Source organism: Lichenostomus cassidix, chromosome 15 (assembly GCF_008360975.1).
Source record: "Lichenostomus cassidix isolate B80296 chromosome 15, HeHo_3.0, whole genome shotgun sequence".
NCBI lineage: Eukaryota > Metazoa > Chordata > Aves > Passeriformes > Meliphagidae > Lichenostomus > Lichenostomus cassidix.
In genome coordinates, this window is record NC_139496.1 from 9498398 (window position 1) to 9513465 (window position 15068).

The following is a 15068-nucleotide window of genomic DNA, read 5'->3' on the forward strand; positions in this document are numbered from 1 at the left end:
CACACCAAGAGGAATGTGTTTCTCTTGGGCACCTTACTTGACTTCTCTATCTAGGCAGGAAATTCTTTTAAGAACACTTAAAAACCTTCAGTCACACAGACACAAGCAGCTAGCTCACCTCCACTAGTCTAAACAACTGAAAAAGCAACTGCTTTTCCACAGCTGCAGGACTATTAATAGCCTTCGAGTATTCCAGCAAGAACACTTTCAGATAAAGGCAGCTGGAACTCTGTCCTCTGGCATTGTTTCATAAGATATGGTTCTCTAGCCTCTGCTTTTCATGTTTTGTTCTAACTTAGAACAAAATAATTCCTGATGTGTGATTTTTTTTTTTTTCTAATTTGGAAAGACATGTACATGCAGCAGAAAGCTGCTTGTGAGATTTTGCCCTTCTGAAAGTCGCTTAACCAGAGTTTTGCATCTGTAAGTTCTGCTAGTTACAATGCAGTAAGGTACAATAATAAAAGGCCATTTCTAAATCAGAACTGGGGGTTTGTCACTTACAATTAATGACAAATTTCAGGCACAGCAACAAACCATGTAAGAATAACTTTATTTCTTCACAATCTGAATAACATCTTCATCTTCAAGAGTATGATCTTTACCAACTTTTTGAGGGTTGTGTTTAACAGATGAACCCCAGACCAGGGCACTGAAAGAAGAAAAATCAAATTTAAAAGGCGTAGAAGTGTGATATGCAAGCAGAACAGCAGCTATTTCTGTCACAAAGCTAATACAGAAAGCAATGCTTCAGAGCTATTTTTGTTCTCCTACAAGTACCTGGCTGAGTGGTCTGTGTGATTCAGAGCTACAAGCAGATCAAAACAAAGCGTGAAGTTGTCCAAAGTACCCAACTGTATGGGACAAGGGCTTGCAATGCTGTCTCTAGTACTACTTTTAAAACAGCAAAATAAATTTTTCTCCACAAAGGAAATTTATGCAGGAAAGAGCATGAGAACATCAAATACAGCAATGGAAGTGTTAAGCTTAATTGTCATAGGCAGATTGAGTCAATTCAGCATTAAAAAAAGTCCTGTTACTCCCTTCCAGTTTAGAAGAGGATGAAACAACGTACCTGAAAGCAGGTTATTTTCTACTCTATATATTCTTTTACAATAATACTTACTATTTAAAGTCTTTTATGAGATTTTTGTGGATCTTCATGCAAAAATCCTCCACTGTGGTCTTGCAGTAAGGTAGTACCACAGGAGAGGTGTAGTCTGGGAGTTGCCCTTTAGGCTTGGTGTAGCTGTAACACAGATGGAACCATCAATCAATACCAAAACCACCTTTTTCAAACCCATCATGACATTTCATCAGTGATTTGCAGTCACCCCCAGTGTGTGTCCCAAGTCCCACTATTTCAGTGGTGACAATGGATACACTGCAAAACGTTTGGTGGCCCTAAGCTGAGAATGCATGTGGGCAGCCAGTGGTTGCAGCAGGTTCTCCCTTGTGAGGTTTCTCACTTGTGATCTTTCTGAAGATGCTTAAAAAATAGCCAAATGGGAGTAGTTGTTGGAAAAGGACGTCTTTAGTATTATGGTTCCAATTTGCCATTTTCTTTTCTGTGAAAACCTCAACATAGGTTAGAAAAAGCACCTGTTAAAGATACCTAGACACACTAAATCCCTTTTCATAATAGATTTTGTATTATCGAAAGAAGATAGATATATATTTAAAAGACAACAATTAGTGTGTTATGAGTATTAGCAGATTAATTCATAAATTCATCCAAAAATGCTTAAGAATTATGAGGTAAACCTGGAATAACTTATAGTAAAATATCTGAAATTCTATGTGAAGAACTAAGTTCTGTTAAGAGAGCTGCATCCATGACAGACTGAAAAGATGGCTATGTCTGGAATCACAATGTTACCACTAATTTTGACTAGAGTTCCATGTTTTCAGGAATTTTTAAATATGTGCTTTGGTCTTGGTTTCACAAGGTTCTCAGTTAATTCCCCTACAGGTTCAAAACAGCACTTGTGGCTATCACACAACACCTAAGAAGAACACAATTTCTTGGTTACAAGGCAAACACCACTCAGTAGAAAAGCATTATAAAATATTTGTCCACTCCTAAGACCTCCTTCAGTCTCAGCCTTATACTTAACTCCACAGAAGGCAACAGTTTTGACTCACATTCGGACTAGTTTCAAGTAGTCCCAGATTTTCTCCAGCAGATCATCAAAGTTCCAGCGATGATGAGCAGATATTGGTACACAGTGGGGTACTTTGTAAATAATATCTAGTTCTTCAATAGAAATTTGGTCAATTTTATTTAGGACATAAATGCATGGGATGTAAACCCTGCAAAGAGAAAGAAATTGTTAGAGCAACCTGGCAGCACCACACTGGAAAGAAAAAATGTTTTAAAAAAGCGTATCCCTATGTTGATGCCACATTGCTGGCTCAGCTTCTGTGGGAAGCAAACCCAAGACACAATTCTTTTTTTTTGTAACACAAACTGTGTGCCAAAGCCAGGGACCCAACAGTACCTGTTTCCTTCAACAACGTCAATCAGGTCATCAGCAGTGGCGTCGCTGCGCAGTGTGACATCAGCATTGTGAATTTTATATTCTGCTAAGATGCTCTTGACTGTCTCAGTATCCAGCTCACTCTGAGGACACTAAACGTAGACAGACACTGTTTAGGAATGGAAGAGCTAACAGCCAAACAAGTATTACACTTAATAGTGCTATCACCTAGCAATCACTGCATATACATTACTAGAAAGAATAGCTGCATTTTAAGTTATTGGACCTGACTCTGATTTCACCATAGCTGGTCTGAGGAGAGGAGAAAACAGATTTAAATCCCAACTGCTTCATTTATATTAATGCCCCACTGAGAGCTGCAATCAGACATTTCAGAGGTAGTGTTTCCTGTCTCTTTGGGACCAGATGCAACACAAACCCACGTATCTACTAGTTCAATGTCCAGAAAACTACACTTTAGGTACTTAGAGCTAATTTTTGGTATCTCTGGCTATTTCTATGCTTTTAAAGATTCAGGTGAACAGGCTGCAAGGTCTGGAACTCTGACCAATCTTCTCCAGAAGAACACTGTAGCCACCAAGTGAGAGGCAGTTTTTGCACACTCTCCTTTGGATCTCAGATTTGTCATGTGTGGGAAGCAACCAAGGCTCTGTTTTGGGGCCAAGGAAGTGGTCAGGTGCCAGGAGAGGTGTGGATGGCCTCTAAGGAAAGTAACTGACTGCAGCACAGTACAGCAGTTCAGCTCCTGAAGAAGTCACAGCACAGTCCCAGGCATACCATCAACTACAAATGCCTCTTTCTTCAAGCAATTTGTTTTTTAATTTTGGTTAAAGAAAACTTCCAACTTACTGTGGCTGTAAGGTTAATGCCTCCTTTATCCTTTTTTTTAAAGCCAATATTGGGGGGCTTACTATTCAGACGAATTCCAAATCCCTCCAGTTCATTCTCAATTATTTTCTTGTGACCGAGGGGCTTCAGCACATCCAGAACAATCAGAATGAGATTACAGGTTCGAGCAACTAAATCAGAAACAGAAAGTCATCCCTCAAAAGGCATGTTCACACAACCTGACACAAAACAACCACAATATGGCTCAGTGGACTGATGACATTATGAAATCCCTGAAGGCCAGCACATTGGTTATTTTTAAATCCCCGTGCAGGACTGAAGTTTATTGTTCTGGCCAAGCATCACTGACAGACAGATCTTCACATGTTGTAAGAATGACAGAGGCTGGAAAAAATCTTCCAGAGTGAGGATAAATAGCTGGGTGAGGAAATGAAAACAGCAGCCTTGTTTAGGATGGGATCACATCTGCCTGCAAAACTGGCAGTGTACTTTCACTGAAGTGTCAACACAAGAGCACAAACCCAGCAAATGCACAAAGTCAGAACTGAAAACACAACAATATGAAGGCAGCTACTGCTTCTCAGCAGGCAGCTCAAGTCCAGCAAACAATCCAGCTTTTTAAAGACACCAGAAACCGTGATTCAACCCTTCATTCTCCTGTACTGTTGTTAATGGAACCAATGATAGGCTGCTGTCTCCAGCTCTAACACACTCACCTGCAATGACCTGCCGTCCTCTGCCTTTACCATCTTTGGCACCTTCAATAATTCCTGGCAGATCAAGCAGCTATTTGTTGACAGGAAGGAAAGTATCACATGAGAAAAATATTCTTCATTCAATCAATCCTACTTTTACCCTTCTAAACCAGCTGATTCTACTGCAAATCTGAACAGAGTATGACAAGATTGTTTCCCATTTGATTGTTACATATTGTATTATCCCATGAGCCCTATAGGTACAGTGGAACAGATCATCTCATAGGGAATATCAGAACTACCACAGGAACTTCTTCCCAGAGCAAAGTGAAAAGCAGGGAAAAATCAATACCTCAGGGAAACACTTCCAAGGTATTCTCAAACACTTCTACACATCACTTCTAACCTGCTAACCAACCCTAACAGCAGTGCATCTCTATAGCCCATCTTACCCTCACAGACACAATCTCACCTGGATCTTTGCTCCTTTGTACCTAATGACTCCAGGCACAGTAGTCAGTGTAGTAAATTCATAGGCTGCCACTTCAGAGTACACACCAGCAAGATTACTTAGAAGAGTAGATTTCCCCACTGATGGAAAGCCCACAAACCCAATTCGGGCATCACCTGTCTTGGCAACATCAAAACCTGCAAATAAGGAGCAAAAATGTTTGTCTAATGACTGACATTTTCTATCTTCTAATGTTCTGGACAGCAGAGCCACTATTATTTTTAATACTGCCTGAGCAAAAGCCAAGTAAGCTTTCCTAGAAAAAGGATAAGAGTGAGAAATAGACTATTCACCATCTTTATTGCCTTGCACCACCTTGTCACTGTAACACTTCATGGCACATGCCTGTCTAATAAAGTCTTGACCGCAAAGCTTCACACTATTTGACTCGAGTGTAAGTGGAGCATTCCCTTAAAGCACTGCAACTTAGGCCATTCACACCTGCATATATAAAAACAGGTGGCTGCCGCAAAGTGCTTTCATAAGTAAAAACCTTAAAACTTCTGCAAGTACAAGATTACATGAGCCAAAACACAGAAGCACTTTCCTCTACACTTCAGGAACGGCTCAGCCCTAGGAAGGGACACAAATCATGGTTAGTGGTCCTGTACCAGGCAGGAAAAGAGGAAGCAAGAACCCAGAGAAGCTGTGGCTGCCCCATCCCTGCAAGTGTTCAAGGCCAGACTGGATCAGTAGGTCAGGGCTCCGAGCAACCCGACCTAGTGAAAGGTGTCCAGCCACGTCAGTGGGGTAGAACGAAATGATCTTTAAGGGCCCTTCCAACCCAAACCCTCCTGCTATTCTATCACTATTTAGCAGATAATCTGACACAATTAGAGCGGACAAGAGCCCCCCGTCAGACCGACTTCCGTGACAGCTCCCGCACTTGGACAGCTGCTGCAGAGACAACGCACCTTCCCCAGGGCCGCCGCCGCCGCCTCCCTTGGGCGTGATGAGCTCCCGGCGCAGCTTGGCGAGACGGGCCTTCAGCAGCCCCAGGTGGTGGGCGGTGGCCTTGTTCTTCTGCGTCCGGGCCATCTGCAAGGGCACGGGACCGAGGGCTGACACCGGGAGGGCTCTACCGCCCTCGGCCCCTGCGCGACGCCCGGGGACAAGGCCCCGCCACCCCCTCCCCGAGCGGCGCCGCGGCCCTCCCCCTCCCCGGGCCCCGCGTCCGCCCCGTTCGGCGCTCCGTGCCCGGCCCGCCCCGCGCGAGGCGGAGGGCGGCGGTGCGGTACCTCCGCCTCGATCTCGGCGATCTTGGCCAGGGTGCCGCTCATGGTGCCGTCGGGCCCGGCCCGCCCGGCCGCTCCTCAGCGCCGCCGCTCCTCGCGCACACACCGCCGCCGCGCACGCGCCTGCCGGCCTCTCGCGAGAGGCGGCGGGAACGCGCTTCCGCGGCGGGCGGGAAAGGGCCCGCGGCGCGCGCCGCCGGCTTCGCGCGCTGCCTTGAGGGGGGGCGGCGCAGCGCCCCCTGGACCGTGAGCGGAGCGCGAGCCGCCTCACGGAAAGAGCGGGCGGCGCTGTGAGGGGCGAGCGGGTGGGAGAGATGCGTGTGGGAGATCAGTGTGTGGGATCCGTGTGTGTGTGAGATCTCTGACAGTGTGAGAAATCCGTGTGTCTGTGAGATCCATGCGTGTGAGTGATCAGTGTGTGAGAGATCCGTGTGTCTGAGATCCATGTGTGTGAGGGATCCGTGTGTCTGTGAGGGATCCGTGTGTCTGTGAGGGATCCGTGTGTCTGTGAGGGATCCATGTGTCTGTGAGGGATCTGTGTGTGTGAGGGATCCGTGTGTCTGTGAGGGATCCGTGTGTCTGTGAGGGATCCGTGTGTCTGTGAGGGATCCGTGTGTCTGTGAGGGATCCATGTGTCTGTGAGGGATCCGTGTGTCTGTGAGGGATCCGTGTGTGTGAGAGATCTGTGTGTGTGAGGGATCCGTGTGTCTGTGAGGGATCCGTGTGTGTGAGAGATCTGTGTGTGTGAGGGATCCGTGTGTCTGTGAGGGATGGGGGGGGTCTGTGTGTGTGTGAGGTCCGTGTCTGTGAGAGATCTCGTGTCTTTCAGAGATCCCGTGTGTGTGTGTGAGATCAGTGTGTGAGAGATTCTTGTATGTGAGGGATCCGTGACTCTGTGAGATCAGTGTGTGCGGTCCATGTGTATGAGAAATCCGTGTATGCTCGAGATCCGTGTGTGTGTGTGATCCATGTGTGTGTGCCCCGTGTCCGTGTGATCTGTGTGGGACCCGCGTGTGTGCGGCAGAGCGCGGCTGGCGGAGCCGGCATGAGCCGCTGTGGAGAGCCCTGCCGGCGCCCGCGGCCGGTGCTGGCGAGGCTGAGGCGCTGTGCCGTGAGGGGCAGGCGGGCTGCGGTGCCGAGAAGCCGCCGCGAGGCGATGCGTGCTCGGCTGTGAGAGAGAGCGGTGCTGAGACAGTGCGCTGAGACAGCAGCCCCGCAGGTGTGTGAGGGCTCGCTGCCCGCGGTGGGAGGTGGCGTGTGCCCCTCCCCGGGGTTAAGCCGGATCAGCCTCGCCGCGGTCCTTCCCGCAGCCCGCTCGGGCTCCGCTCCTCGCCAGGTGTGTATTTGTGGCGCTCCGTGTTTCGCAGCGCTGCTGGGGCGGGCGGCGCTGCCGCACTGCCCGCGGCGGAGCCTTCCCGAGCTGGTGCTTTGTCAAACCGGGACTTCATGCTGGAGCTTTCTCACGGCTCCTTTCAGCCGAGCCCTGGCCGTACCACTTTGCCCCAGGGACATCTGTAACTCTCCACTGAATGCCGGCTAATTAAATAGAGAAAGGATTTTTTAATGGCCCCTTCAAACTTTAAAATGCCAAGTATTTCCAGCTTGTGGCTGTTTCACAAGAAGCCAAACAACTGGATTTCAAATTAAAAGTATTTTATGACAAGGAAATACAATTTGATCATTGTTCAGGATTTTCGTTTCCAAGTTTGTTTCCGTGTCATATTTTGTCTGAATTGGAACATTTATAGAAACCTTTCTCTCTATATTCACCATTCTTTCCAGGAAGGCTCTTCTACCTCAAATTATTGCAAAGTATGTTCATATATGATGTACCTAAATGTAAAACTTTTTCTAAAAAAAGCCAAAAATACACTCCTCTGGGCCCACAGTGTGAGCACTTACAGACACACCTGCCACATCTTCAGACAGAATTCTGAGCACATTACAATTGACAAAATTTAACTAACAGCACTTTTGGTAGCAGAATTGTTATGGAATCATTAAATCTTCTTAAACTTACAGTGAAAAGAAAAAAAAATAGGGCAATGGGAACCACAGTGCTATTTGTGGTCCCTTTCTGCCTCTGCATTTCCCTTCTTGTCTCATCTTAATCAAAAAAGCAGCCTTTATTGTCATAAACTCTTTATAGTAGGAACTGTCATTAATACAAGCTTATACAGAGCTTACTAAAATAGAATCTCAAATAAAATGGGATTACTATTCCTGGTAATGTTAGTTCAGCTAAGCTAGGGTAGATATAAATGCACCGCCCACTGTATATTTGTTCATGGTTTTCTAATTATTCCTTGTGAACAATATCCTTTTCCAACATGGGACAGAGATTTGACCCTGGTATAAATTTTTTCCTACTTCTTCAGATGGAGTTGGACTTGTTTATGCCTCAGCTGAATTCAGCCATACAATCAGTCTGCATTTGTGGTCCTTTTAAGTACAAGGAAAAACATTGAGAAAAATACAAAATCTGAATGCTCAGTCAGGGTTTAAGACCACCCCTCTTGTGCAGTAGATCATGATTAACTTCAGAACTTGTTGCTAGCAACAACATTAGTTGTTCTTACAAACTCCAAATCTCATATACTGAGTCTAACTTAAAATTATTTTTTCAAAGTGTGTGCTGAATAAACAAAGATGTCAATAAAATATATGGTTTGAAATTAGTTACTGCCGGGTTTTTGTGTCCCTGGTTTAGATTTCTGCAGTGCTCTTAACGTACAGCTGCTCAGTAAGCTCTTAAATTCTTTTTTTCTCAGAAAGTTACTCAAGCAAAGGTTATAAGGAATTTAGACACCTAAAAACTTCTTTCATTGTTTTGTCTTTAATTACCTGAAGGGAGAAAGAGTTTAATTAATAAAGATAATTAGTCTGATTTTTGTTAGCCAAATTAACACTTTCTAATTGTTTAGGACATTTAAAGTAGTTTACATTAGTTTATAACAGCACCATTTTTAAGCTTCAGAAAGGTCTGTTCAACAAACATTGTTTCTAGGTTGTGAGTAATGTTACTATCATTTATTGTAAGGACTGCTGTGAATTTTTTAATATAAATGTGTTTTATGTGATGTGGTGCTTGGAGAAAAGGGTAGTTCTGACCATGGGAAATAAGGTGCAACAGCTGGAAAAATGACTGAAGGGTGGGTGACTGGGAATGGATAAATTATGTCCTCTGAGGACTGCAGTCAAAACTAGAAAATAGAGTGCAAATTATAAAACCTTATTAGATAACAGGAAGAAAGAAGTCAGAGAAGGGAAAAATCAAGGAATATATTAATAGAAAATTGGATATAATATCAGGAGAGGAAAAAGCCCCCAGCAGAACTGGAGGGAAAATGAAAGGACATGCAAGAGACTGAGATCTGCTGGAAAGGTTAATTGAGCTTTATAGTGGGCACTGATCGAAGATGGAGTATGTGAATTGCCATCTTTTTTATTAAAACATGTATGTGTGTGTTTTAAATTGCAATAATTCCTTTTAGGAAATCGAGATGAGGTGCAACAGGGGGAATACTTCCAAAGGCTGTAACCTGCACAACAGTCATTCTCCCCAGGGACCAACTGCCTACAGAGTCAGATGACACTGAATAGATGTTCAGATCCGGAGTAAAACTCCACAAATGATTAAGTAGTCATATGAATGACTAACTGAAAAACTGGAAGTATATAACTTCAGCATTTTTCTAGTAATATTCTTAATAAGATAAAAAAAGCAATGTACTAAAGGGTATTCAGCAAGTGGACAAAGACTGTATCTGACATAAAGGCTGTCTCATCAAACAGTTAAGGAACATGACACAGTATGGAATCAGTGATTGGGAAAAAATAAGAGTGTTTGTTTCACCAAGCTACAATGACAGCAATGTGACTGAAATGGCACATATATCATTAGCAAGATCTGAAAGATGGAGGGCTGTAGAAAAATGGGTTTCAGAAATTTATGTTCTACACACTCCAGTCCTGCTGACACTGATTTTGAGCAAGTAATTTCCTTTACTTGTGCCTCAGTTTTATTTTAGCACGACAGGAATGTTCAGTTGCCACAGAATGATTGAAACTTTCATGTTTCCATAGCATTGCCCTGCAAGTATGATAACTGTAGCTCCCTCCAATAGGAGAGCTGAGGGGCTAATGCATTTAATGGGTTTTATATCAAACTACCAATTTTAAATAAGCTACTTCATTATGGGTCAAATTCTGAAATTCTTTCTAAAACAACTAGTATTTCAGCTTGAGTAAGAGTTTTACTTACATGAGATGGCGAGATGCAAACGAAGTATATTAAGAAGAGGCTTGCAAGTCTTTTGGATTACCATGTAAAATTTATCATTGTAAAATACACAGTAAATACTGTGAGTATGAAATTAGTTGTGATAACTTGTGTATGCTTCATTAAAATCACATAACCGTGTTAAAAATAAGCAGTGTGTGCTCACCTGGTTAGGTTTGGGCTTTTTCCTCCCTCTTTTATATTCCAATAAATAACTCAAATACTTATGGATATCAAGTTTATTCACAGTGCACTGAGAAGGTCATTTTAGCTTAAGAGCCACTCTGGTAGTACAGCACTTGTGGTTTTGGTAATTCACCTCATGCCTGAACTGCAGACTATACTGGCAACCAGCTGTTGCTGCGTGTGTTTGTGGGCTTGCTAGGGACTGCATTTCCAGATTAGAGGTGGGATTTCTGCAGAATTTCGGAAAGTGGGAAGGAGGTGACAGGGAGGAAATTAAACCATGATTTCAGGTGAAACAAGGGTCTTGAAATTTCATATCCTCTCAGAAAGGATCACCAGCCCAGTGAAAAATAACCTGTATCAAATGATAACAGTGACCTGTGTACTTATGATTTTAACAATTACGGGTATGGGACTGTAACCAATCTGCCAGAGTTCCCTCATGAAAAAAAGGTTAACTGTAATGAACAAATATACAGAATTTGTTCATTTCAAGGTGATTTTTCTGTGGGTTTTTGCTTGTTGGTTTGGTTTTTTTCTAAATTTTTACAGTTTTGCAAATTTACCCTATGAATTGTACTTTGATTTGAGAACTGGCTGCTAATTAACCTTTTATTGTATTTCAGGGAAGAACTGCTCATGCTGAAGAGGAGACAAAACTCTAATGAGCTATAATGAGTTGACTAAGAGCCAGCTTCATGCCTGTTTAGAGGAAAGAGATTTTGAAAACCCCCTATCAAAAGGTAAGATTTTTTATATCCATGGTATTGAATCTCCAATGGAAGTATAATACTGATTGCCTGAGGTGAAGTGACTCTGAGAGTTGATGCAATTCACATTCTTAATTAACTCTTAAGGCAGTAGACAGAAAGTTGCATCTCTTTTGGATATCATAAAATGTACAGATGTAGCCATTCCTAGTTGTCTTCTAGGATTAACTTTTTTTTGGGCCAGTTTATTGTTATCTAGGGAGCAGGTTTCTTGGGGCCAGCACAGTAGTTTAGCTATTAATCTGTAAATACCAAACCTTTGTTGCTTGCATTGCATATTTAGGATTGCATTGTAATGTATGTTTTACAAGAAAAAGTTTTCTGTCAGGTTTGCTTAGCTAGGCATGGATGCCTAATTCACTGGGAGTCAACAAGATGGAATCCTAGGTTGTATTCCCATGTTGCCCAAATCCCAAATGTGGCAATCTTGTTTTGAATGGGTCAGGTTGCTTTGGTTCAAGGCAGTCTAGAATAAACTGGGCAGCCTGAAGAAATGAGGGGAACAAAAGGGAGATTAAGTATCAAAGGTTAGCTTCCAAGACTGTGTAAAATTAGTGTAACAACTAAAAGCTGTGTAGTTTAGCATCAGCTCCCCAGATTTTGTCGTGGACTGCTATGCAACACACAGACTACACAGCACATGAGTGCAGTGAGGAGGGTGATCAAAAAGAGGAAAAACAAACAGTGCTGTTTTCCCTTTTTAAAGTGAGTCTTCCTGTGTACTTTCCACAGCATCATATACCATCCTATTGCTGTCGGGTTTGTGACAGTACTGAGTATTTTTAAAGCGTTTTCATCTGCTTCTAGAGGAGAAAGCTGACAAATCACTAAACCCACGTGTGGGTTACAGAGGAAACTGTGCTGTTTCCAAGTCTGAGAATCCTTGCTGCTAGGGTTGGCATTCTCTTGGGATGATTCCCAATAAAAAACTGAGTAAGCTTTAAAAACTAAATTTAAGTAATAATCAACCTAATAAGTAGTGAATGCTGAATTAATTGCTTGTTATATCAGTAGCAGTTAATTAAAATACCAGTGAAATCCCAGAAAAACTGACAGCTACTCACTGAAATTGCAAGTGTGCCGTGAACCGCACAGTGTTGCGTATTTTCTGTGGAACACACATAGAAAGGAAATGGTTCATATGACTGATTAGCTGGCACAAGTGCTATGCACAAATGTCTCTGCTAATATTATAATCCATGTGAAATAGTGACTAACCTTCTTAAAGAGTATAATAATGGGACTATTCTGAAAAATTTCAGTAGCCTCACAGATTCATGAGTTGAGAGTGTTGAACAAATAGGTATGACTCAATTCTAATTAACATATACCCAAATATGTTTGAATAGATTAGACTGTAACAGTCCTTTGTTACCTTCTATATTTGCACACCAATTTAAGGTCTGCATTTCTGAGTAGGGCCAGTAGCAATTGATCTGCAATGAAGCGAGCAATGTACAGTGTGCAGTCCCAAATGGTACACACATGTTCAGTGCAAAGGAGGATTATTAATACTATTGAAATACCAATCAAAGTGCTTCAGCGGGCACCAGGCAGTTGCAAAACATTTAGGGACACCTCAGGAATTCCCTTGAGCAGAAGTGAGATGGGAAATAGTGAGAAGCTGAATAATGTAGCTGAGGAAAATGCCGTTATTTAAAAGAGATGGATTAAAAAAAAGTTCAGCATATCCCAGTGCAGAAGAAAATAGATTAGGAATCATCTGAAAAGGGGAGGAAATACTGGATACAGAAAATGTAAATTCTAAAGTTGAAATTTAAAACTTTCTTTCACATCATCTGGAACTTTGTCTTCAGAGAGTAACTAGCTAGTTGTGATGGTGAGTTCAAAGGTAATCATTCCTGTCTGCTTACACAGTTATCTACGGAGAAATACCATTTTGTCATCACATTAAATTTAGGGAACTTCACCTTATGAGTATGTTCATAGAGATGAGCCAAACAGTTTGTGGCACAAACTGTTCATTTTCTGAAGAAATTTAGCTGTCTTATATGAAATGCTAGTTGAGTGGCTATTTTGATAGTCTCATATTCTGAGAGAGCCTAAGTTTGGGACCAGAAGATGTTCTAAGCAGCAGTCTTTTAAATGTGTTGGTGGAGTTGTAGGGTGCGGGAAGGCAGTGTAGAAAGACTGTAAGTACCAACAGGAGTGCTGCAGGCACTGCCATAGCAGAGTGCCGAGGAGCCAAGGCAAAGGGCTGTGTCAGTGTCCTCGTGATTAACTGGGAGTGCAAGGTGCTGGCGGTCATCTTGAGCAAGCATCCAGCAGCTACTCGGAGTGTGAGCTCCCAGCGTGCTGATCTGGCATCCTTGTGGCAAGTGTGAGTGGGTCACTTGCCATGAAACAGCCATGCTTTGGGGATTTTTTTTTTAGCTTTTACCTAAAGAAGCAGGCAGGGTGTGTGGGACGGTGCCTTTTAAACAGGAGGGCTGGAAGCTGAAACCAGAACATTCCGTGGCAACTGGAGAAAGTTCTGAGGAAAGTGCTGTGAGAGAGGCAGGACCCCCCTCCCCCTGCCTAGAGGAGAGACAAAGAACAGGCGAGGAGGGAACTGAAATAGGAAGCAGGAACCATGTCAGGAGGCTGGGGGCTAAAAGAAAGCAAATTAATAAACCACTGGGGGAAAGGCACACAACTGTCCAAAGCCACTAGGAAAGATAAGCAAATTCCAGATTCTTTAACTGCTCCGTGTATGTGTGCTTGCAGCCTGGCTAGCGAGTTAAACATAATCATTTTCCTCACTGTAGCAAGTACAACCTATGTGTCTGTGGCACACAGATTTAAGAGAACACAAGCACTGTGTCATCTATATAATAGGGTGTATTTAAGCTGGGTTTGTCAGCATTGCTACTAGTCCACCTCGAATTTCTCAAAGTATATGTTCATATCAGTGTGTGTGCACATATAGTGCAGTAACAAAAAGTTACTGGTAATATTCTGACTGCAGTAGAGACAAACAGTTCCTATCAAAAGCAGGAGAAATCTGGTGTACAGGCTGAGGGCACTGTGTGGCCTTAAGTGTTAATGTAATATTTTGGAAGTTGGAAGCTTGGTGCGCTCATTTGCACATCAGTACCCAGAATGCTTTTTCAGTTCCACCACTATTTAATTCAAGTGCTGGGTTTGAGCTTTTGGAAGGCTCTGTAGTTTGTGATGCCCTCACATGTGCCAAGTTCAGTATTTTCCACAGAATAGTTTAAGTGACGATATTAGATCGTGAATAGGTGGTCCAAGCATTCTTAATTAGGGTTGATATTACAAATGCAAAAAAGTGTCCTTGAACACTTTTTCCAAGTGTTGTCTTTAACAAAACAAAGAACTCTGTTTGGGAAATGTGTGTGTGTGATGTGTGTGTGGGAGATAGTTCTTCAAAAGTAGAGAAAAATTCTTCTCTGAGACAGAAAGCAGATTTCAGCTGCAAATGAGTAACGACGATGATGATGTTGAAATAGCAGCTCTTCATAGAGAGACTTCGAGCACACAGGGAAGATTCAGCACTAGGACAGTCCAGGCAACCACGCGCAGTGAATTCGGCGGTACATTTTGGAGCGTTTAACCCGGGCCCGGGGAAGGGTAACTTGAGGGAGCGGGGGCCTCGGCGCGCTGGGGCGTGAGGCGCGCCGGGCGCCGTGGGAACCCCGGGTGCGCGGGAGGGGCTCCGCGGGGCAGCAGCTTCCCCAACATGGACGCGGTCGGGGCTGTGAAGTGCCCGTGCCTCCCGCAGCCCCCGACCCGCGGGTACCGTTCCTCCCAACTGCTCCCCAGGGGAAGGCATTTTCGCACTGGAAGAATTCCCGCTGTACCCCTTCCCTCCCCCACAATGCCGGCGCCTCGCTCTTCTAGCGAGGCTGAGAGTTGATCGTGGTACGGGGGGTGGGGGTGAGAAATGCAATGAAAGACCGGGGGGAGGCCGGTCTGCTCTGCAGCCCCTGGCCCCTCTGGGATCGGCTCTCCTCAGGCGAGCCGCGGAGGTGGGGGCCGCTCTGCGCCTCTGCAGCTCCGGGAGGGTTTGCATTGG

The 15068-nt window shown here is 43.8% G+C and overlaps 1 protein-coding gene across 1 annotated transcript; it reads right to left on the minus strand.

Annotated features, from left to right (window-relative positions):
* Positions 1–534: 534 nt before the first annotated feature.
* Positions 535–5953, minus strand: DRG1 (developmentally regulated GTP binding protein 1). Its single transcript, XM_085076048.1, has 9 exons — positions 5795–5953; positions 5471–5594; positions 4518–4693; positions 4067–4136; positions 3351–3520; positions 2502–2632; positions 2146–2313; positions 1127–1249; positions 535–652 (listed from the first exon to the last, which is right to left on the minus strand). Exons 1-9 carry the CDS (start codon positions 5834–5836, stop codon positions 553–555), a joined length of 1104 nt encoding a protein of 367 aa, XP_084932174.1. The 5' UTR covers positions 5837–5953; the 3' UTR covers positions 535–552.
* Positions 5954–15068: the final 9115 nt, after the last annotated feature.

Coding starts and splice junctions, on each gene's coding strand:
- DRG1 (XM_085076048.1), bottom strand. CDS start 5,836: ATGAGCGGCACCCTGGCCAAGATCGCCGAGATCGAGGCGGAG. Junction 4,137..4,517: donor ACAAAGGAGCAAAGATCCAG/GTGAGATTGTGT, acceptor GTCAACAAATAG/CTGCTTGATCTGCCAGGAAT. Junction 2,314..2,501: donor GACGTTGTTGAAGGAAACAG/GTACTGTTGGGT, acceptor TTCTCTTTGCAG/GGTTTACATCCCATGCATTT.